The 25,730-nt window shown below is 35.8% G+C and overlaps 1 protein-coding gene across 1 annotated transcript; it reads left to right on the top strand.

Annotated features, from left to right (window-relative positions):
- The first annotated feature begins 19,831 nt into the window (after positions 1-19,831).
- LOC135076574 (putative nuclease HARBI1) lies at positions 19,832-21,560 on the top strand. The gene is made up of 5 exons (XM_063971008.1): positions 19,832-20,349; positions 20,420-20,701; positions 20,856-21,243; positions 21,324-21,457; positions 21,547-21,560. The coding sequence occupies exons 1-4, from the start codon at positions 20,095-20,097 to the stop codon at positions 21,452-21,454; spliced, it is 1,056 nt and encodes a 351-aa protein (XP_063827078.1). The 5' UTR covers positions 19,832-20,094; the 3' UTR covers positions 21,455-21,457; positions 21,547-21,560.
- Positions 21,561-25,730: the final 4,170 nt, after the last annotated feature.

The raw sequence follows: 25,730 nt of genomic DNA, 5'->3' as shown, positions 1-25,730 counted from the left end.
TTGGCTTCATGTTAATAGATATTGTGTTTTTTTTCTTTGAATATTAATAATAATGCATTTATTGACATACACCTGAAGGCGTTCGTGAATAACTTGTTTAGTATAAAAATTATAGCTATATTCAAAATACAAGGCTTATGCACCCTGTGCCGCACTGAAGTAGGGAAGTCTGGTGGGTATTCTAGGGATGTGAAATACAAATGTCGATAGTTTAAATTAAGTTTTAATAAAAATTTAAAAAAGTAACAAACAAAGATGTTTTAATAATTTAGTCTAAATATTTTACAAATAAGACATAGGTACGTGCATAAATACTTAAATAAGCTATATTTAAAGAAAACATATTATTTAATAACATTTAGTCACAACTTCAAATGTTTGTCACGAAAAATATTATTTAAATTCGCAATAAATCGTGTAGCAAATTAAATTATAATCAATTTTGTTTGTTTCTCTTGACGCCATGTCGACATGTGCGTTTCTTACGAATGCGAGGCAACACTGGCTGCACGAAGCTAGTGTGGGGTGCGGTACCAGGTGCGCAGGGTACAAGGTGTTTCGACCTGGTTTCGCATTGTGAAGACATTTTATTACTTCCGTGCGGTACCAGGTCTAAAAACCTGGTATTAAGGTAGGTACATCATTGGATTCTAATTTAAGAATACATCATAGATATATATTCATCACTTTCCTACACCGGACCCAATTGAAGTTATGCCTTTCGCACGACAAGTAAGACTATAATTTTCTTAGCCGCACGGTAAGCGAGACGTACACAAGGTCTATAGACCTGGTTTCGCACTCAACGTGTTAATAAAATGCAGGTAAATTACTTCAAAATTGAACGGATTTTGACCAAATGAGGTTTAAAGTGAAAAATCTCAGAGTCAGAGATAGTGTATCGCTTTGCAACAATTTGCCAGTAATGTGGTCTCTAATGAGAGCGCCAGCAACGAGGGTCTACTCTGTAAAATAATTTATATACTGAAACATCTTTCGTTCACGGGGAAATAAAAGAGCACAATACATTTTGTTGAAGTTCTATTCAAACATTTTGTAATTTATCTTTTTTCAAATGACATCTATTCGCTCATACGTTTAAAACTAGGTATCACAAACACTTTACTTATATATGTTCATGCTTTTAAGAGAGTTACTAGTGGTGTAGCGAGAACACCTGCATGCCATCTTTATCTATACCGGCCAATATATTGTCCTAGAGTAGTGTAGGGCAAGCTGTATTTGGGAATGTATAGCATATGAAGGTGACATACATGAATATAAAAAACTGGGATCATTCGCTTTTAGAGACATTGTCCTATTTTATCCATTCTTTTACTCTGAAAATCGAAAAGCATTCTTCATTTTGGCTCATATGTAATAAAAGCTTGGTGAGTGACAGAGACGGATAAATTCGATCATAATCGAAATCGCTTCGTAGAGTAGACTCAACAGGACATTTACCTGGCTCGGAGCCAGCTCACGGACCCTGCCAAATTTAAAAAGCTGCCATTTGTCCGGATTTGATGAGGAGCACGTTTGGCTCATATATCGTGCGCTGATTTTTATTTACAATAAATATTGTTGAAGTTGTGATATATTGATATTTACTTGAGCAGTATTACGTTGTAATAGAAAGGCAGAGCGAGGATATACTCAGAAACAAGTAGCCCCAACCCGTCTGGCCAGCGTGGGGAGTGTAGGCGAAATCCTCCATTTGCGTCTGGTAAATTAGAGAGGGTCGTGCTACTGCAGTGAAGACTTATTGACTAGCGATGAAATAGCGGTTGAAAGAGGATGGTTGAGAGCTTGATGGCATGACATGGGAATTCTAATAACTACCCAGAGGTAGTCATTAGAATAAAAGACCCAGAGGCCTTTGTGGGTTCATAATGTTGCATAACAAATACAGCAATAAATAAAAATTTGGACGTGACTACTTGGGTTTTTATTGGCGGTCAAGCTGTAGATCCTGGCTACACAGAGTTGCAGCGGTGGGAACGAGAAGTGGGAATAGTCCCGTTGTATTCGTTTTGATTGTTTTTCATTTTAGCACTGGTAAAGTGGCTCGAAAGCTTCCACAAGTTATTTATAGGCCCTTTTCAAGGCACTCTTCACGTTTCAGGACCACATAATTTGATTGTTGAGAAGTGGCCGAAGAAACTCAGTTATTTTTGTCAGCCTGTCATTTGTTACATAGGACAAAAGACTGCTTCATAATTTACTGAATACTTGTCTATTTTGTCAGCTACTAAAATAATTGACTGTTTATTTATCTAAATATATGTATATATAACTCAAAGGTGACTGACTGACTGACATAGTGATCTATCAACGCACATCCCAAACTACTAGACGGATCGGGCTGAACTTTGGCATGCAGGTAGATGTTATGACGTAGGCATCCGCTAAGAAAGATTTACGAAACTCCACCCCTAAGGGGGTAAAACGGGATCCACGCGTACGAAGTCGCGGGCGGCCGCTAGTTAGACATAAAATGCTTGCAAGCGAGATATTTTCAAGTGCTATCTTGCTGCAATTAAAAAGCAAAGACGCAACATAGCGCAATCACCGGTAATTGCTTCGTTTGAAACGTCTTTTACTTCTATTTCCGAAGCAACAAATTAGAGAAAATGATAGCATTTAGTAAGACACTTTTCTTGATCAATTACACCAAACTTAACTTTAAGATAGACTACAACAATTTAACTGTAATTATAGCCTGACCAGGAACATAAAAACCCTGGCATAGAGGCGCGTCAATTGCATTTGATAGTGCAACACTGAGTACAGTCGTACCTGTCTTAAATTAATAGGCTAACTTTATGTATCAGGATTCAGGATTACGGGCTAATTTGTTATTTTCATAAATTAACGAAAAAATATTATTATAGGTAACCTGGTTTAAATAAATTAAATGAAACCATCAATCGAGCTAGTAGGATTTATTTTATTATTCATCAATAATCAAATTCAGAACTTGAATATTCAACTGCAATGTCTGCTCATGAACGCTTCAAACTCGGTACTTCTTTCCCAATTCCATAAAATTCAACACTTAGAAAGTGACAAAAACCTTTAAAATAGGTAGTTGAAACAAACCACAGCAAATTTTCATAGTGGACTGTACTATACGATAAACATGTCAATCAATTTGACAACCTTTGTCGGAAACATTATTCAATGAAAATATTGTCCGAACCCTTAGTATTTCTCTTCGACAAATACTTTAACACATTGCGAACCACTTTTCTTTCACGACTATAAAAAGATTTTAGCAATTTAATTCACAAAATCAATTGCGCACATTTAAAATAAAGTTTGTTTACACTTTGACAGCAATAGACTGACATGCAAGGTGACATGTCAATGAAGTTTTCAGTTACTGTTGCCATTAAAAGAAATTAGTACCATTAGTTTTCCGCAACATGGCGAGGGTTTTTATGTTCCTGGTCGGGCTATATTAAGAGAAATTCAGAATGAATTTATTGAAAAAATCCCAATTTCTGTCGCCACAAAAAATCAAAATATTTATTACAAAGTGTCCTATATACTTTATTAGGTATTTACTTTTGGATTATATTATAGTTTTCTAATAAGTAAGCGTAGCAAGTAGCTTATTACAGCCATTGTATGCTTTCAGGCTCACAGTTTTTAAGCCTAGGCGCAGACCACCGTTTTTTAGTCGGCCGATATTGGGCCCGATTCTAATTTGTATGAAGAATCAATCGGTGTAATGTGCGTACTTCCATACATGCCCATACTGATTAAATGCCCGACTAAACTATCTGTCGATAAAAAATCGGTTGTCTGCGCCTAGGCTAAATGACACTTAAAACATTTTTCTTTCCCTTCAATACCAAAACCAATAAACCGTACAAAACGAATGCCAACTTGCGAACTGCCATAAAGCAAAAAGTCACTGTTTCTTTAGATCAATATCACCGAAACAACTCAGTCGCGGCTCGCATGCTAATAAACGTGAACTGAGCAACCGCTGAGCGGAAAATTATTCGCTATGGCCCATCTGGGGAACTGCCCGAAAACGGCGTTTTAGGAGATACGAGCTTTTTATTCACGGATGATCGTTGGAGTTTACCGTTCTATCATATGTGGATTAGTTTAAATATTATTACGTTCGAATGAAATGGTCTTATTTTAACACTATAGGTAAGTATGTAGGTCATTGCTTAGATCTTTAGAACTACGTAACGGATTTTGATATGTTTTTGTTAATAGATAGAATGTCTCAAGAGGAAGGTTTGTAGGTATAAAACATGCATATTATGGAAGAGAAAAGCCGGGAAATTCCAATGCAACCGTGCGAAGCCGGGGCTGGTCGCTAGTTATTTACGAATATACTCTACACCGATAATAATTACATGAAATGAAAAATGTACAAAAAGCTAGGAAATTACATAACAATAGATTGATAACAATTGGAATGGTCATGTAGTTTCTTTATTTTCATTTCAGGTAAATAAAGAGCGCTTAATATCATAACAAAACAATAAACGTTAATTAAAGATACAAAAGTTATATAACATCAGAAGGAATAAAACTTCACTGAACTTCCAATATAACTGTGACCCTGCGGCCTAGGATCTCATATTAAAATTAAGGGTACAGTTATATTGGATACCTTTTATCAAAGGAAACCCGCTCGTCACGTGGTCTCATTAATTAGGTCTTTTCAAAAGAAATGCAACGTGTGCTTTCATTTATTTTGCATGAGGCACACTATCTTTAGGTATATTTTAGGGTTTCTTACCCAAAGGTTTCAACGAGACCCTATAAATAAATATAGCATAGTAAAGAATTTTCGCAATAATAACAGATTTTACCCCAAGGACCTCTAAAAAAAATAGGTCCCTGCCGAAAATCACTGTCGTGGCATATCTATAACTTAAATTAAGCAATTTTAAATTAAGGGTAACCCTAGTCAATGAAATAAAATTGAAAATTACGAGCTATTAGACATGAAAAATGTTGATAGAACTTTAAATGAGAATCTACTCAAGATAAGAGAGGATTCATCTAAACGATATAATAAAATAGAACAAAAACCTTTGCTGTGGTTTCTCTACGAAACTAGATCGAGATTCAATTATTATTTTTGTGCGCAGCGACCGCAGTTTTCAATCAAAACTTTAACAGGATTTTGTGGAAAAAGGCATCCGCTGTTTCTTTTATAAAAAACTAGCTGACCCGGCGAACTTTGTTCCGCCTTAATGGCAATAAATAAGCAGACTTTTTTTTTATTTCGAACGGGATAAAAAGTATCCAATGTCCTTCTCCTGGCTCTAAACTACCTCCCTGACAATTTTCAGCTAAATCGGTTCAGCCGTTCTTGAGTTATAAGTGGTGTAACTAACACGACACTCTTTTATATATGTTACGGTTAATGTGATAAATTGAAAATTATGAATAATCGCCGGTTATTATGAATAATTACCGACAGGCGAGGTAAAAGTGATAAATTAATCACATTTATCAGTGATTATTTCATAATGTATCCTTAGTGCTAACGAATATCATAAAAGAGAACACCGGCTCGTGTACAGCGCTCATGTAGTACAGCCTCACACTTTAAACGTTTTGATATCATATATTAATATAATTTGGCAAAATGAGTTTGGACTGTTTCTTGAGTAACATTACTTTACCATAATGCCTATAATACATTGTTTTGATTTTAAGTGAAAAATAGGTTAAGGTGCGGCGGGGGTGGCCCTTGGGCCACCCCTAAGCCGCCTATTTAGTTTTATACACACATAAATGATCTTATATTAATCACATTTACCAAATCATGTGGTATTTATTCATAATAACCGGCGATTATTCATAATTTTCACATTTATCACTTTAACCGTAACATATTCATTCTTCTTATTTTTTTAATGAGTAGAACTTCTATTTTATTATCTCTATCATTGCGGTTGTTAAACTTGCCAATACCTACTACTCTTATAAAAACACACCACACTACAACAAGTGACATATTTTCGTGGACAGAACATTTTTATTGCAAAATCGCTTTTATTAGAAGCCACAGTGGTTACCTTGATCTGCCACCAGTACCTACCAAATGCTACCAAAATTTGACTGATTCGGTAGCAACCGAGGCAGTGCACACCCAAATCCCCCGTGACACAGGCGCGACCCTCGTTACCTGAACGTCAACTGGATTGTGTATTTTTGTGTATTCTAACAATAAATCTGTTTTGATACTGTATGGCTTTGTGTCCAGATCAGTTCCCATTAACCCCTTCAGCTAAGGTTTTTTTTAACGCAGAACAGAGCAGGTATTTGACAGGAATGGTACATACTTGACCTATAAAGTGTTTTATTCAGTCTCGCCTTGAAGAGGGCCGGATTATAGTGGTAATTATTTGTTCGTTCGTATTAACTAAGGGACGTTTACTGCTAAAAAAAAACGGGACTATTCCCACCTCTTGTTCCCACCACTGCAACTCCTGTGTAGCCAGGATCTACAGCTTGACCGCCACAAAAACCCAACCAATGAAGGTCAAGTTTGTCCCGGGGGAAAGTTAAACTGTCATTGGACCCGCAACGAAATTAATCAGAAGAACATAGGAGGAGTTCGAAATTAGGGTTCGACTTCCCTCCATTGCAAAGCGGATGACAGGTGACAAACAAAGGTTTAAAACCTTTAAGAAAAAGATTATGCACCACGGACAATAAATTAAATTAAGGGGGCCTATCTTATGAGCAATTAGCAACTACCTGCCAATAATATTTTTCACAAAATCGCTTAAAAGCACGGAAATTTTTCCTTGTCGCGACAAGATCGGTGTAATAAATTGCGGAAACAGATGTATGTTGTATTGAATTAAGCATTATATCACGTTCATGTTTCCAAAGATCACACTCCCACAAGATATGATGGGCAGACTGCTCATGACTGACATCATCAGTGGAACACTCGCAAAAAGGAGACGGAACTAGTTTGAATTCGTGAAGTTTATGTTTAAAGTTGCCATGTCCCGTGAGGAACTGCGACGAGCAATGGTCGATTTCTAACCATCGCCTAGTTAGACGTTCGCGTACATTCGGGAAGAATTTATATAAGTGACGTCCTTTGACTGACGTATCCCATCTTTTTTGCCATTCATTAAGTAAATCTTCTTCAACGACTTCTCGGGAATCAAATAATCGACTTATTTTAGAACGATCGCGGCTATTTAAGAAATCGGAGGTTATATTTTCCCTTGATGCGAAGTACATAGCCGCACGCTTTTGTACCTCTAAGTCGACCGGCAGTACACCAGCCAGGACTGGCAGAGCCTCCGTGCTCACAGTTCTGTAAGCTTTGCAAAGAAAAATCAATGCAAGGCGTTGACTTTGGAGTAGTTTCCGTCGAGCGGCTCCTATAGTAGCTCTGTCAGCCCAAACTGGTGCACCATAGCAAATGGAGCTTAAATAAGTGGCCGAATATATTACTCGGAGGATTTTAAACGTTAGACCCCACGTCGAGGTTGAAATGTGACTTAAGGCATAAAAGTTCTTTTTAGCTTTTTCACCGATCTGTTTAATGTGCTCGACAAAACTAAAGTTTTTCTCTAAAATTAGTCCGAGATAGTAAACAGATTCCCGTTTTTTAACAGTTATTTCATTGAATTTAATGCGAGGCAAAACTTTAAGATTACCTTTTAATAGAAGCTGATAAGTTTTGTGAGGGGCAAACTGCAAACGATTCCTGTCTCCCCATTGAGATATTAAATTCAAGCATGTATCCGCTAGATTTTCAAGCTTTGATCTAGTGTCAGCCTCTATTAAAAGGAGACCGTCATCAGCGTACCCGGTTAACGAACAGCCTTCGGGTAATGGTAATGCTAGAAAATCATCGAAACCCAAATTCCAAAGGTAGGGCCCTAGGACCGATCCTTGGGGACAGCCGCGCGTGAGCACCTTTGATTCAGCATGATGGCCGAGTTTTAATTTAGTTGTACCGTTACAAAAGTACGAGTGCAGTAGTGAATATATATTACTATAGCATCCACGAACTTTCAGTTTTAAGAGCAGGATTGACCAAGCATTGTCGAAGGCACCTGAAATATCGAGGAATATTCCTACAACGTACTTTGCCACCGAGGACGTCACTTTTTGTCTAACAGATATTACTGCATCTGCAGTAGACTTCCCGGCAGTGAAGCCAAACTGCTGCTCGTGAAAAATTGGACCACCCGGTAGCAAACGCGGCACTACTAATCGCTCTAACAGTTTACCTAATGAGGGAAGTAATGTAATAGGTCGGTACGATTTAGGATCTTACGACGTTTACTGCTAGACAAAGGTCTCTCCAAGGATTTCTAGAACGACCCGTCCTACCTTCCGACTTCGTACGCGTGGAGTTAGTTAATCCCCATTTACCCCCTTAGGGGTAGAGTTTCGTAAATTCTGTTCTTAGCGAATGTCTACACCCTATAAGGAACCTACCTGCCTTTCAAGTTTGTAGGTGTTGAGGTGTTGTAGTTTCTGAGATTTCGTGATGAGTGAGTCAGTCAGTGACCTTTCGCTCTTTGAACTACTAATATGATATAAGGATGAATTTTTGTGCAAAACGTGTGGTAAAACTACCTAAACTGAAACTGAAAATTGAACATTTCGTGCACAAGTTGCGAATAAAAAGCGAGCACAACTCAGTTGATTTGATTCCCGACTTTCCAGAACTACACTCGACAGCAAATAAATCGCACCACCCGCGACAAGCACTTTCAAACGTATGCATCCCCACTTCACACCAATATTGGTACCATTCAAAAGCCTAGTTCTAAACTTCATTTCATTATAGGAAAGGTTTTTACCCCAAAAATGTTTTTTTAGAAGGATCTAGAGTCACTTCTTCAAAAAATAGATAGTTACGCTTGAGCCAACTTTTATGGCTATAAAGCTGTTAAGCTGTTAGGCTGTTAAGTTGGGATTAATCGCTATCCATCTGTTAAAGAGGACATTGTGTGATCTTTATTTGGTTTTATAACCATAAAATTTGGTCTAATTGATCCCAGAGGTGAGCCCAAAGTGAGGTCTTTTTTCAAGTCACATTTATGGTATATGTTAATCATTTATTAAGAAATTAAATGTGTTTTTCTTTAAGGATATTTATTGGGCTTTCAAATAACACCAATATTGTTGGGGCACCATTATTGTGTCAAAATAAATCTTTAAAGTTCGCGTCGCGGGTGGTTCGATTTATTTGCTGTCGAGTGTACATTTCGCGTTTTCGGGAATGCATATTCTCTTCCTGGATGGTAATATCCGGGAATATGATTTTGTTCTATTTGAACAAGCGAGAAAAAAGTTGTGATTCCAAGTCAGTTCTGCTACTATACAGCTTATGCCCGCAGCATCAACCACCTGAGCAAATAGTCCAATGGCAGTTCAATGGAATGCCATTGAAAAATCATTTGGTATTCTTATTAGCAGAATACCAAATGTGTCAAATAATTCCATTGAGATTCAATTACGATTCAATTGAGCCATTTGCAAATTAGCAGACTTGAGGTCCTGTCGACTTGTTTTAACCCCGAAAATTATCTTTTTTCCCCGGTTTAGTCCGCATTATAAGTAGCCTAAATCACTCAGGTAACTTTCATCAGATGAAGAATTTTCAAAATCTGTTCAGTGATTAATAACTCTTTCAAACTCACATTACCTCTTCAGCATGTGTGTATTTATGTCTAAAAATATACTTAAGTTAAAACCCATTAAGGAAAGTTAACTAAATGGTTTTTTGGTAGGTAAGTAGGTTGAGGTGCCGTCAATATTGTATCTTTCGTTCTTCATTCACCCTTTTTCAAATCAAGTGCTTACTTTGCCCGCTCCGTTTTTAATCCTTTGTATGAATATTCATTTGTCATTTTAGACCTAATTGTTTTTAAAGTGAAATGAAACACTCTTGTAGGTTGTTCTAACTTGTATTTCAGCACCACTGATTTACACAATTCCGACATTATGACGTCATCTTAATAGTACCTCTTGCTTTGAACGCTCAAATCGAACTGACTGTCCAGCGGCATGCCAGCGATAAGGTAACTTCCCCTTCCATCAGTGAAAGTCAACCGGTTCAAAACGACTTATCGACGGCATGCTCCGGAACTAGTCAAATGCAATACTTATTTCATAATTAGCTGTTTTCTTAATTTTTAAAATACTAAAATGTATTCAATAAAATCTAAAATAATTAAATTAAATAATAAATATGAAATAATTGGATTTAATACAAAATAAATTCTAAAATCATTCTAATGTCTGCAAAATGCCTAGGAAGTAATCAAATAAAGTATTTTAATATAATAATGGGTTTTTGGGTTCTTCTAAAATACAATACAAATACTAAAATTGTTACAATAACTATTTAAAAGTAACCAATAATCGTATAAAATACAATATGAATTCTAAAATCATTACATTCGGCCATCCGACACCGTGATGCCTCCCGGCATTCACGTCTAATAAGGATTTATTCTAAAATCATTAATATTACTTTTCAAACAATATTACAATATGAAGCATATATAGTAGAATGATAAATAATTCTATGACAACTTGTTAACAAGTGTTTTAACATTAATAATGCATTTTAGAAACTATATTCTTCATATTAAACCAGTAACAAATGTTAAGAAAGGGAGAAAAATCTTGTAGGCACTTATACACACTATACATTTTCACCTAATCTATATTATTCGTAATGACTTATTTTATAACCAATAACGGATATTTGCATGAAATTCAGATATTAATCGTTTTACTTTATAATTTTCTCAAAACTACCATATCGAATATATTGGAAACTACTCTTTTTAAATCCAAATTTTTATTTCACATAAATACACGTCCATTAGATGTTAGTACATAATCAATTTAATTACAGTGTATCTTGCCATGACTGCCATGTGAAAGTTATTAAGTTTATAAGAACATGTCAAAACGTTAATATTATATCCAATTATATCCATTTGTAACCGTAATCTGGCAAATAATGAATTATGGTCACGATTTATGATTAACACTAAAGGTACTTTCGTCAGAATTATGTATTTCTAAGGCCTTAACATAATTTTCTTCTTTACAAATTTTCCAAGTGTTTGAAACCAATAGGTACAATTACAGTGTCCTTATATTATGTGTTTCTGAATGTCTGTGATGCTCGATTTCATCACGATAAGCGCAACATATTTGCCATCTAGCTGTACGTGGGACCACTAAAAATAATTTGATATCAACCTTACTGTATCTGCTATTTGAAGAGATTACGATGTTTGGATGGGTTGTCGTCAGATTCTATGACTAACTTTTGGTATTTGGACTATTCGCGGAACTAAATTTCTTCTTTTTTTTTAACGTGGTTCTTAAGGCAGCATAACCAGTAGAAACTTTTAAGTCTTAAAAGATATACCTTTTTTTTAGCACACACACCACAGCTAGTGTCTCTAACTCATAGAAGTTGTCTTTCATTGAAGATGTCTTTCCTCAGGGGTCGCCTGTCTGTGGGTCGACTAAAGTAAGTGACTGCTACAGAACTTTGAAGACTTTTCTCTTTATCATCAAGATCTGACTTAAATATGATTTAGAGTCCTGAATAATATTGATAATCATAGCATTGGATCAAGTTAGTCATCTATGGTTTTCTGAACCCTTTTCCCTTTTGTAATGAGATAAGTGGTAATGGTGGTATTTGCACATTATTTTTCATCCTGACATCAAAGACTGCACGTGTACGTCCTATCTCAGTCAGATTTATAGCAATACAATCGCGATAATTTCACAAAAGAGTATAAAGCTTATCTAACTAACCAGAACATGTCGGAACTAAGTCCGGGCTTAGTCATAATATCAGCTCTATCGAGAGTATCCATAGCTGAGAGGTCTTTTACAATTCGATTTACATGACATATTGGACATGCTCCAAAAAGCATTGAAGTAGCTATTAAAATATTTGCTTTAAGTGTTATTGGACTAGGCGACAAATTACCAAAAACGATTTCACCTTTGCCGTTGTGAATTAAAAAGGCTCTTAAACACCCGGTACTTGGCCCCCTGTTTAATTTACATACATAACATACAAAACAAACAACTGTGACAAACAAAATTCCACGCGGAAGAACCCTCGGCGGAAAGCTATTCGCATTATAAAATATCACTTGAAAATATAGAACCGCCTAAGGCGGGAATCGAACCCACGGCCTTAAGCTCGCCAGGTGTCAAGTTATTTTAAAATTTTAAATCGAAAGGCAACTGTAAACGCCAGAAACTATCCTCTGTAAAACTAGAAATTTATGTTAACTGGTATTTACTTGTGTCCGTCATTTTCGTGGCTCTCGAAAATATTCTGACCAGGAATTTTATAGAATGTCAGTATTCAAAACCGTGAGAAATTGCAGTTGCGTGAAGTTTTGACCAATAGACGTGTTGACACCGCCAGTCAATTGACGTACTTTTAAAAACTGTTAAATCAAACTCCCATAGATTTCGTATGGCACGACAAGCAAGTGACGTCGCTATTTTGTGAATTTAATCAAACTACTTTTCTTAATTACAATCCGACCAAAAATGGTAATTTACAGGTCATTTCAGATTAATTAAGCTTTCAAGATTAGAATGTCTTTAATAAATTGTAATATCGAATCAATATCGGTGTCAAATCGTCCATTGTCAGTGAAGTCTGCTATACATCATCAATCACTAACACTTCTATAACGGCGTCAATCTCATCAACATTTTTGTTTATATTAGCTCTATAGAGGTATGACTGATGATTGACCACAACTTTTACAATTGGAATTGATATTGAAATGATCCGCCAAACTATACTTAGTTTCAGCATCGGTTTTGCGTCAACAATTGCACTCACTACCAACACTTAAAAGGATTTTTCATTTACCAAAACAGTCTCATAGATTTTTTTTGTCATAAAAATAATTACGTAAACTGTTCATCCTTTCAAGTAGCAGGATTCAAAATTTCCTCTAACAGACGTCCGTAGTTCCTTTAGCTAAGCCAATTAACTTTTGCAATGTCTAAGTCAAAGACAAAATTCTCTTACTTGCATTAGCTATTATAATAGCGCTCACAAAATTGTCAAAAATAAAAGACTACTAAAAGAAAAACTTTAAACTTCTGCTCATCATGGAACCTTGACGTTTCATATTCGAAATATATTTTTGAAGTGGAATTATAGATCTATAGACAAGATATTGTACTTGGCAAAAGAACCTTTTTTTACATTTACTTTAACGTTTTAATTTAAACGTTATAATCGAATACTTTATTATTACCTTTAATTATTACTATTAAAGATTTACTACATAAGCTAATATTTCCATTTTACTGTAGGTATGCGTAATATTTCATAATGTGTGCGCAATAAATAAAAACTACCAATAAAAAAATAGGCACTTTTCTTCACTAGAGTCTACCAGAAATTTTACGAAGCTCATGTGGCACTGCTCTTTCAGTAGAGCTGGAAGAAGATGAGCTCCTTCGCGTATTTTTCTTCAACCTTGGCCCCATAGAAGACGATCGTGGTGGCGCCTTCTTACTGGACGTCGACGACAACTTCGTTCGCTTAGCACGCTTATTTCATCGTCAGCTGACGGGTGTCCCTGGCGGTATACGAGCTCCATCTTCAGTAGTCGTTGTACTCAACTGTGAAATAAAGTACTCGACGAAATAAACTGTGTCTGACCAGCATCAACTCAACATCATATGGAAGCTATGTTCATGTTATATTAAGCAAAAGTTTGACAAATAATATTATGCTCCCTGAGCAAAGTGTAGTAAAATACCATTGTGACATGTTTCTATTATACTTATGCATCACAAATAAAGATTTTGTATTTATATTTGTATTTTATTCAGTACGACCTACACACACAACTCATGTGACAATTGGACGGCTTCCTTGTTATGTCAGCAATAGAAGGCTTTTTATTCTAGAGACATCCTAAACAATGGGGCCCTTAAGGCGCATCTAGCCTGATAAACTGGAGGCACGTCTAGCCTCGTCATACTAAGTCATAGTCATAGTCCAAGGCACATCTAGCCTATTAAACTGGAGGCGCGTCTAGCCTCGTTATATTTAGTCATATTCAAAAGCGCATCTATCCTGATAAACTGGAGGAGTGTCTAGCCTCATACTAAGTCATAGTCATGGTCACAGTCATAGTTATAGTCAAAGCCAAAAGTCAAAATATCTTTATTCGTTTAGACTAATAATAGTACTTACAAATGGTCGAATATTTTGTTCTTAAGGAGCCTCTACATCTCATACTTAGTCATAGTCTAAGGCGCATCTAGCCTAATAAACTGGAGGAGCATTTAGCCTCGATATACTAAGTCAGTCACAGTCATAGTCATGGTCATGGTCATAGTCATAGTCATAGTCTAAGGCGCATCTAGCCTTGTTATACTTAGTCGTAGTCAAAGGCGCATCTAGCCTTGTTATACTTAGTCATAGTCAAAGGCGCATCTAGCCTTATAAACTGGAGGCGCGTCTAGCCTCGATATACTAAGTCAGTCACAGTCATAGTCATGGTCATAGTCATAGTCAAAGGCGCATCTAGCCTTGTTATACTTAGTCATAGTCAAGGCGCATCTAGCCTCGTTATACTTAAGTCATAGTCACAGGCGCATCTAGCCTCGTTATACTTAGTCGTAGTCAAAGGCGCATCTAGCCTTGTAATACTTAGTTATAGTCAAAGGCGCATCTAGCCTTGTTATACTTAGTCATAGTCAAAGGCGCATCTAGCCTTATAAACTGGAGGCGCGTCTAGCCTCGATATACTAAGTCAGTCACAGTCATAGTCATAGTCATAGTCATAGTCAAAGGCGCATCTAGCCTTGTTTTACTTAGTCATAGTCAAAGGCGCATCTAGCCTTGTTATACTTAGTCGTAGTCAAAGGCGCATCTAGCCTTGTTATACTTAGTCATAGTCAAAGGCGCATCTAGCCTTGTTATACTTAGTCATAGTCAAAGTCATAGTCATAGTCTAAGGCGCATCTAGCCTATTATACTGGAGGCGCGTCTAGCCTCGTTATACTAAGTCTTAGTCATGGTCAAAGTCATAGTCATAGTCTAAGGCGCATCTAGCCTATCAAACTGGAGAGGCGCGTCTAGCCTCGTACTGAGTCATAGTCAAAGGCGCATCTAGCCTTGTAATACTTAGTCATAGTCAAAGGCGCATCTAGCCTTGTTATACTTAGTATAGTCAAAGGCGCATCTAGCCTTGTTATACTTAGTCATAGTCAAAGTCATAGTCATAGTCTAAGGCGCATCTAGCCTATTATACTGGAGGCGCGTCTAGCCTCGTTATACTAAGTCTTAGTCATGGTCAAAGTCATAGTCATAGTCTAAGGCGCATCTAGCCTCGTACTGAGTCATAGTCAAAGGCGCATCTAGCCTTGTTATACTTAGTATAGTCAAAGGCGCATCTAGCCTTGTTATACTAAGTCTTAGTCATGGTTAAAGTCATAGTCATAGTCATAGTCTAAGGCGCATCTAGCCGATCAAACTGGAGGCGCGTCTAGCCTCGTTGTACTGAGTCATAGTCAAAGGCGCATCTAGCCTTGTTATACTTAGTCATAGTCAAAGGCGCATCTAGCCTTGATATACTTAGTCATAGTCAAAAGCGCATCCAGCCTGATAAACTAGAGGTGCGTCTAACATCGTTATACTAAGTCTTAGTCATGGTCATAGTCATGGTCATAGTCATAGTCTTAGTCATAGTCTAAGGCGCATCTAGCCTGATAAACTGGAGGCGCGTCTAGCCTCGTTTTAAAAATAACTATTTCATGCATTAAACGAAATATTCATACGTTTTTCTACTTGAACTTTTAAAATCAATTACTTTTTAACCAAATAAATAAAAACGTACCTTATGAGCTGTAGATCACGTACCACTTCTGAATTGAAATGAAACACTCTTGTAGGTTGTTCTAACTTGTATTTCAGCACCACTGATTTACACAATTCCGACATTATGACGTCATCTTAATAGTACCTCTTGCTTTGAACGCTCAAATCGAACTGACTGTCCAGCGGCATGCCAGCGATAAGGTAACTTCCCCTTCCATCAGTGAAAGTCAACCGGTTCAAAACGACTTATCGACGGCATGCTCCGGAACTAGTCAAATGCAATACTTATTTCATAATTAGCTGTTTTCTTAATTTTTAAAATACTAAAATGTATTCAATAAAATCTAAAATAATTAAATTAAATAATAAATATGAAATAATTGGATTTAATACAAAATAAATTCTAAAATCATTCTAATGTCTGCAAAATGCCTAGGAAGTAATCAAATAAAGTATTTTAATATAATAATGGGTTTTTGGGTTCTTCTAAAATACAATACAAATACTAAAATTGTTACAATAACTATTTAAAAGTAACCAATAATCGTATAAAATACAATATGAATTCTAAAATCATTACAAAAGTGACGTCAGATTTGAAATTTTAATCCAGACGTCTCATTTTAACGTAAAAGATAAAATAAAAGGGTTTTTTATTAACTTGGCCGTATTTTGTTTACCTTTCGGATGATTTTTTATTTATTAGGGTAATTTTGATGCTTATGGCCCAGTTATTTTAAATGTTAATTTTTGTGGATCCAATGTTGGGTAAATTATCCACCAATGTTCTGATTCAATGCTTATTTTGGAAGCCATAAGTCTACAAAATACAACAATAGGTACTGATAATATTAAATCATGTCTTGATTAATTGAAATTCATTTGCGGAGGCTTATTAGGCTTATTAATTGATGTTGGAGTAAGATTGTTGTATGTACAACGTCTTTGATTTTAGTAAATAAGCTAACATGTTATTAAGGCATTAATACTACATACCCTTGAGACGGGTTGAGTACGGGTTTGAGTGATGTTGTTTATAATTGGGGCTTATGTAAGTACAGAGTAAATACAAATGAGTAGGTCATCTTCATAGAAACGCACGGGCGCGGTTTGTGTGTAAGCGCGCCAACACGTATGCGGCGCGCACGCACACACTGACATAAATTTAGCGGGGATTAGCGGGGAGCCAGTCGTGGTTGCGCCGATTTTTTTCAGTGTTTGCGTGCGCGCCGCATACGTAGGTATATTGGCGCGTTCACATACAAACTGCGCTCGGTGCGTTTCTATGAAGATGACCTACTCATTTGTATTTACTCTGGTAAGTACACACGATCACTCAGGCTGAACTGACTTGTATAATTATTTATTGTAGTTAATTAGCGGCAAAATAGAACATCTAACGCTGTGGTGGCAGCGCTTTGAAAATGAAAGAAAATGAAAATATTTATTGCCAGAATCAAATAATCATCATCATTATCATCAACAGCACTTTACAGTCCACTGCTGGACTATGAGCCTCCTCCACAAAAGTGGAGGGTTTTGGAATAGCAATAATACGTAAGGATGTAACTGGAATATTTCAGCACTACACATATTATTGTAACAGGTCTTGGAATGATGTCCGATTGATGTCTAAAACTAATTTCTACAGTACTTATTATTATTCTGTGCTTCTACCGCCAAAATCCTTCATAATATGAGTAGGTACGTAATATACATTCTAATAAAAAATCTAATTTTGTTACATCTTAAAGATGATCAAAAATCATTGGTACATCTTACAGATGATCCGGTATGGAAAAAGTTTTTATAACATAATGGCATTACATATTTGCAATAACAATAAAGGGAAGTTCGAATATCAAAATATCGATAAATTAACACACAGGTTTTATAGCAATATCATCGAGAGGGACCAGGCTATAAAGCTGAAGGAATATAAAAAGCTGGATGTATGCTCATTGGTCAACAATATCGATATTGTTTGTATGAATTTATTTTATAATTGTTTGAAAGCTAAGTCACTCTACAAACCATCGCATCGTTATGTACCTAGAATGGATAAATTAATCATTCTTCTTGTTCTAACATTTAAGTAATAATAGGCGTCTGGGGATGAATGTACACAAAGTGATTTTTCACTTTAACTACTTTTCTATTCTGTGCTTTAACTAAGTGCGGTCTCCAATTGAATTGACCTCAACTGCAAACTTAAGCTTGGATAAATAAAAAGATGTTACCATTAAAACGAAGTGATAATCAAGTTGAGAAAAAATTAGGTATTTAAAACGGTCATTACAAAGAAAGTATAGAACAACAGAACATTTTCAGAATACTGCATACAACTGCATTCCGAAAATAGCATATTTTCAAAATATATTTTTTCGATATCGATAAAATATTTCTTCTTGACGTCACGACGTCACTATCCCCATTGCATCGACTCAGCGATGACATAAACGGCCTTTTCGGAGATAAAAAGCGGGCAACATAAAGTCGGTTATGGCTTTTAGAATTTTAAATTTCCCATAATTTATGTCGAACTTCCTTTATTATGTTATTTCGTTGGTTTTGCTAAAAGAATGGATTCTAATATAATGATTTTTTTTGTTTTACTTTGCATGTTCCTCTTTTCATTTAAAAGTTATCTTGAAGCACTGATTCGGATGACAAAGTTTTCAGTTACAATTCCATGTAACCAGTTTTAGTATCAGTATTTTATACATAAAGTACGCTAACGAGCAAAACATAAAGGCACGCTAATGAGCAGACCTTGGTTACATTGGTCCCCTCAATATTATAAACAAAGTCTGCTATTTAATTGTAATTATTTTTCGCTAATCATTTTACACTTGAAAATTAGCATCTCGTAACAAGTCTAAAAGCCCGCGACTTTTCTTGCCGAGAAGCTAACCAACAATTTCTGATTGTAGATTTTTTCAGTAAAACGCAACGCTATTTTAACCACTATGATTACAGATCCCATGGGGTCTGAGGCAGTCAAATCTTTCCTAGTAATTATAGTCTAAGTTATTTAAAAACGCGATTTATACACATTAATGTTTCGAATAATAATATGTCATACAGTGTGCCTACCATGAGTTTACGTTAGGTGTGCTCGCTAGCGAGTACGTCAAAAAAATCTATGAAGATTTTATTACTTGAAAGTAGCCGCTAGGGGCGCTGCGCAATATGTCATACATTTAATGTCATTTTTTTACGCAGTCGCTAGCGAACACACCTAACGTAAACTCATGGTAAGCACCATAATACACATAACAGAAAACGTACCAATTAAAAAATAACAGCAAAGTGAAATAATGACCTAACATCGTAAAGCGCTGTTATTCAATTTTCCTTGATCAAGGCACCCGCTTCACAAGCACCCTTGTAAGGCGCTGCAGCGCTGGCTGCAGTACCAAGCCTCTCAAATTAGTTGTAAATTTCAATGTAAAAGGAGCCTTTAGCTTAAAAGCTAAAAGGAAATGCTTTGTACTGCTTTTTGTAACGTAGTTCTTCTACTTTGAATTAAATACAGCTTATTTGCTTTAGTTGGAATAGATTCTGTAAAATGAAACGATTGGCGTGATACTATTATGTATTATTTTATGTAAGTCTTATGGCATTGTGCTACGTAGTAGAAACAGTTAGTTACATAAAAACTTAAATACCTACATCGTCTTAATACAATACTAAATATGTAAGTATAGGTATTTACCAATTAAAATTACAAATTTTTTGTAACGTGATAATATCTAGTTCTAAAGCTTTTACCATTATTTGTCTTTTTTGTGTGATTATCATGATTTTGCCTATAGTCGGTCTTAACTATACCTACAAGCATACATAGGGACAGAAAGTATACTACTGGTATGAATAAGTTATCACTCTCACTCTATTTCTTTGATGTCGATCATAAACAATAATTTATATTACGTACTTGTCATTTACGGTCTTATTCATAATCATTTTTCACATTTTATCAAATGCTTATTAGAGGTTTATAAAACGTTTGATAAAAATTGTTATTCATAATCGTCATTTAGCGCTAAAATCCTCTTATAACTGTGTGATAAGTTATCGAGAGCTCGGGCCTTGTTTAAAGCTCTAATAAACCTATTTTAACCTAACTTTTATAAATGTCATTTCATATGAATGTCACTTCGTTGGTTTATTTATTCAAAATATCCTTGCTGTGATCCTTGCTTGTGAAAATGAATGCTATAAATGCAATTGTGCATTTAGCCAATAATGCCGACCCAGCGCGACGTAGAAAGCTCTACCGCCAACGAAGCAACCCATTCGATTTGCGGGACCTAAATTTTAAAATAAAATATAGGTTCAATAAGGACACAGTGCGCACCATCATAGATTTGGTGGAAGATGATCTGGTTCAGAGCGCTAGAGGTGGTGGCACGTGTCCTGAACTGCAAGTTTTAGTGGCCATAAGATGTTGGGGACGTCGTGAGGTAAGCACAAAAAAGTGTTTTATTTTATCCCTTTGTCGTGGCTGCTATAATTATTTTCATACATTTTCAGGTACAAGATGATGCTGGTGACCTCCATGGCCTAAGTCAGCCGACAGTGAGCCGGATATGCGCCAGAGTCGCGCATGCAATCGCGAATAAGGCAAATTCCTTCATCAAAATGCCTATCACTATAGGAGAGCAGGAAAGAATTAGTGCCAAATTTAGAGCAATTAAAAATTTTCCTGGGGTGATAGGAGCCATAGATTGCACCCACATTAAAATTAAAAAAACCGGAGGTGACATGGCCCAGTACTATATTAATAGAAAAGGCTATTATTCCCTGAATGTTCAGGTAAAATATATTTTGATTTTATACAGTTTACAACAGAGAAAGATTTGTTTTAATAATGTCTATAATTTTTACTTTGTATGATCTAAATTTTAGCAACATTCAACACTATATTATTGGATGGATTACCTACAGGATACTGTTTTTTTTATTTTAGGTTGTCTGTGATGCTGACCTCAAAATAATGGATATAGTGGCTAGATGGCGAGGCAGTACACATGACAGTCGAATTTTTATGGAGAGCAATATAAAACAACGATTTGAGGATAGGCAGTTTAGAGGACGCCTTATTGGCGATTCGGGCTACCCTCTTCTGCCATATCTATTTACACCTATTTTAAGGCCTAGTCGTCCAGAAGAAGAAGCATACAATAATGCTCACATCTCAACTAGGAACACTGTTGAAAGGTGTTTTGGGGTGTGGAAGCAGCGGTTCCAATGCCTACTCCATGGCTTACCAGTAAGCCTCCAAAATGGAAAAGCTGTGATCATAGCATTGGCTGTATTACATAATATAGCCATTGATATGAATGACACATTGTTAGGTAAATGTTATCAATTTGACTGTACATAAGGAATACAAATCTTTATGACAAAATGTTGACAAATTCATAATATTTTTCAGAACAACATATGGAGCAGGTCCCTGTAACTCCGCAACTTTCGACGGAGAACAGTGTTCACGACAACCGACCTTCATTGTTGAGGCGTAGGTCGCAGTTGATACTACAAAATTTTATAAATCAACATTTTTGAATGGTACTAAAATACATTTTGATAAATTCCAACGATTTACTTTTATGTAATGTCATTTGAGTTCATGAAAATGTTGTATTTTAATTTTTCAGATACTGTTCCTGGCATCTTAATGAAAATAAAAAGAATATTTGATTGAAAAATACCTGTATTTCAATTTTCAGTCCAATTTGTTACTATCACAAAAACAAAACCTGTAGTTCTCTTTAAAAAAGCAATTATTCTGCAAAAATTCAAAACAAATTATTTTATATCACTAATTTAAGTACAATTAGTTTCAACAAACTTACTTATTAAAAATCACAGTTCAATTCTTTAAAACAAAGAAATTGCTTAAGTATAAACGTTTCTATTCGGAGGTTATCAACCTTCTACATTTAAAACAAAATAACCATAATTTACACTATTATTATAAAGGCGAATGTTTGTGACTAGGCATATGTGTATTTACTTTATATCACTAATTTAAGTACAATTATTAAACTTACTTACTAAAAATCACAGTTCAATTCTTATAAACAAATAAATTGCTAAAACAGATAGATTATATAGTCTCGAATAACATATAGGCTTCTTTTTATCCTGGAAAAATGCACAGATCCTGTAGGTTACAGAAATAGTAGTCTACGCAGGCGGAGTCGTGGGCAACAGCTAGTTAATAGTAATCTCAAACTCTTATTAAGTTATGACTAGTAAACATATTCATAGCCGTCTAAATATATTGCAGAAACACAATCAAAATGCGGATTGGAACTGCATAAAATACAAATTAAAAACAAACAGAAGTAAGGGAGGAACTAACTTATTATTTAGAATCTGTTAGTACTTGAAAAACTTTAACATCAAAAGACTTATTATTCTTTATTAATGTGAGTGTAATATTTAAGTTTTTCCTGTAATAATTGATGCTCAAGATCCAAGTTTCTCCCTTTCTTCCGTTCGTTTTCCATTTGAACTTCATGCAGTTCAATCCGGCATTTTGATTCTGTTTCTGCAATTTCGGAAATCCTAACTTTGCTTAAATCAATTAAGCCTTCTTTGTTTAACAGTTTCCTTTTTTTTTTGATTGCTGGTGCTTTAAAATTAGGTTTTGCTTTATTTTCTTTTGCCTCTACTTTTTTATTTTCTTTATCTTCCAATATGCCTCTAGTAGTACAAGCATGTGTATCTTCTATTTCTTCATCAAGTACCACCAATTCATATTGGATTTCTTCATTATTTATCAATTCCTGATCTTGCGTATTTTGAGTTGATTCCTCCTCTTGAATGTTAATTAATTCACTTTTATTTGAGTCCGAGTCAAATCTGTTAACATCGACTACAAATTCATTGGGCAACCAAGATGCTATATCATCAGCCCTATCGTCAGGCACTAATAATGGTGGACCACCGCCAGTTTTAATTTGAGCCTGCCTAGCAATGGTCTTGTCTTTCTTCGCACTGATTTTTATGAGGCTCCATTGCGATTTTAACTGGGTAATGGAGCGGTTCATTTACTCTTTCTTTCACCAACTCTTTCAGCAAATACTGAAAAGCAAACACTAGGCGTCAAACATAAATAAAACCATGCTACAAAAATTAGTAGGCACTTTATCAGGCTAAAAATAAGTACTACCTTATCTTCCTCCAACCAGTTTTCTGATCGTTGCCTTTTAGGCGGTCTGTTCTCCTTCGTCATGGACATAATTAGTATCCGATGTAACTAGCCGGGTCGTCGCTTACGACGCTCTTAAGCTTATTGCAGAGTACAGGGTAAGAGGTACAGAATCCAGAACATACAATCCCAAGTTTTATAAAAGTTTGATAAAACTTGGGAGTTGATCGAAAAAACCGAAAACTTTATTAAATTTTCGTGCCAAATGTCAATGTCAGTAAGTAAAACGTCACAGCTGCCAATTTTTTGTTTTTTTTTTCTGCGATTTGTCTATGATTTTACATGGTCCATCAAGTTAAATCACCAAAAAAGCTGTTTTCGTTCATTCTTTTTGTATAGTCTGTGGAAAGAAAATATTAAACTCTGTTTTAGCTATCAAAGGTTTATAAACGATTATGAATAACGTTTTTTATCAGAGGTTTATAAGAGTGTTTTAAGCCTATCAAACGTTTTAGCTAATGTAGGTTTTAAACCTATATTAGCATTTTATTATGAATAAGACCGTTAATCAATAAGCAGTCATTAGGTTTTTCTTTATGAACATTGTAGGTAAGTGATTAATGTTTTGTACAGACAACAGAATAGTATAATATTTTTCATTGCAAAATATAACTTATTACAATTAACATAAGGTTTTGACGCGTCAATAAGCATAGAATGAAATGCATTTAGGGCACCGGCCGGCAGTCCATCGAAAAAGTTAAATTTAACAGCTTTCTGAATAAAAATATCTCAGAAGACGTAGAGTAGGAAGCTCCTACTCGATGGACCGACGACCTCTTTGGAGGGTTTCATCAAGTGGACTGTCATGAGCTGTTAACTTTTCTGCCAGTAATAATTATAGTCGTGGTATAAGCATAAGTAGTTTGTCCATGTCACGAGCATCAACAAGTTTGTTCGTTTCAGCCGAAAGACGTAAACTTGGACAAAGGCCTCCCCCAAGGTTTTTCACAAAGACCGGTCCTACACTGCCCACATCCAGGCACCTCCCGCGACCTTCACCAGATCGTCGGTCCACCTAGTGGGAGGCTTGCCAACTCTACGTGCGCCCCGCCCACTGCTACTTGATTTTAGCGATTCTACGGGCTATGTCACCACTACACACCAACTTATACATTATCATCATCATCATATCAGCAACAGGAAGTCCACTGCTAAACTGTCCCCAAATATTAATATTTAGTAAGTATTTAAGGTAGCTCACATCACGCCCTAGAGCTCGGCTCTCACATGTCCTCAAGCTTTAAAGACGGGTAGGTGTCTAAGGTAGCTCATATGACGTTCTAAAGCTCGGGTATCTCACATGTCCTCAAGCCCTAAAGACGGCTGAGGAGCTCTCCTCATAACGACCTCTTCACACCTCGATCTCGCCTCGAGTGGGGTCGAGAGCAATTGATGGTTATGTTTGCTTTTTAACAACTTTATTTTAAACGTTGACGATGGCGACACTTTCGTTATGCTTGTGCCTTTTTCTTTGCATCTTTTAGATAGACTAGCTGTCCCGGCGAATGTTCATTCGAAATAATGTAGAATTCTAACGGTGAAAGAATTTTTCAAATCGGTCCAGCAGTTTCGAAGCCTATTCAATACAAACAAATAATGAAAGTTTTCCTCTTTATAATATTAGCCTAGATAAATAAGTAGGACCCAACCGTAATAGCTAAAGCCTTTAATGAATATCTCTTAGATCTGACAGATAAAGCTGCGATGACCGAACCCAAATCTACACTCACCAATAGTTGTAATAATACAATTTTTTTAAAGCCAGTTTCCGTCACAGAGGTAAAAAACATCATCTTATCGCTTAATAACACCAACGCTGAAGGTGACGATGAGATATCGACAAAAGTTGTGAAAGCGTGTAGGGACGAGTTAAGCGATATACTAACATATCTCATAAACCTCTCTCTCGAATCAGGAGTGTTTCCAGCGCAGCTCAAAAGGTCTATAGTGAAGCCTCTGTATAAAAAGGGTGACAAGAGTATTATAGGAAATTACAGACCAATTGCCATCATTTCAGTTTTTTCAAAGGTTTATGAAAAAGCAATGCATAAGCGACTAAACGATTTCTTCGTTAAGAATTGTATAATTAAAGAACAACAATTTGGTTTTCAAAAATATAAGTCTACCACTCTAGCCGGTTTTACTCTTGTACACAATATCTTACTAAGCATAGACAAAAAACATTTAACATCAGTCTTATATTTTGACATGACTAAAGCGTTTGATTTTGTGTCTCATAATATTTTACTATACAGTGTGTCCGGGCATGAAGTGATCAAACTTTATGGGCGTAATCTATGGACAATTTTATCGGTGAAAAAACTTTAAATTTGGGGCTTGACCCATTTCTCGCATATTTACAAGGATTTAAGTTTTTAATTTTAAGTTTTCACCTCTTCCTTCAAAAACAAGTGATAGCATGGGTAGTTTAACATTAATAAGCAAAAATTTTATATCATGCGATAGCCAATAAAATTATCTACTAGTAGAAGTAGATAACAGACACAAGTTTCATACATTTTAAGGGAGTAAGAATGGATTAAATTAGAAATAAACATGATTTTTTTCACATCTTTTTCAGTTATTTCCCAACACAAGAAAAACCAGGTCGTTGAGGTA

Source organism: Ostrinia nubilalis, chromosome 12, assembly GCF_963855985.1.
Source record: "Ostrinia nubilalis chromosome 12, ilOstNubi1.1, whole genome shotgun sequence".
NCBI classification, from domain to species: Eukaryota; Metazoa; Arthropoda; class Insecta; order Lepidoptera; family Crambidae; genus Ostrinia; species Ostrinia nubilalis.
The sequence above is the reverse complement of the archived record's forward strand: the minus strand, read 5'-3'. Positions and strand labels throughout refer to the sequence as shown.

Excerpts from the sequence above, each read along its gene's own strand:
- LOC135076574 (XM_063971008.1), top strand. The coding sequence starts at position 20,095 with ATGAATGCTATAAATGCAATTGTGCATTTAGCCAATAATGCCGACCCA. Across the intron at positions 20,350-20,419 it reads GATGTTGGGGACGTCGTGAG|GTACAAGATGATGCTGGTGA; the intron begins GTAAGCACAAAA and ends ATACATTTTCAG. Across the intron at positions 20,702-20,855 it reads ATTATTCCCTGAATGTTCAG|GTTGTCTGTGATGCTGACCT; the intron begins GTAAAATATATT and ends TTTTTATTTTAG.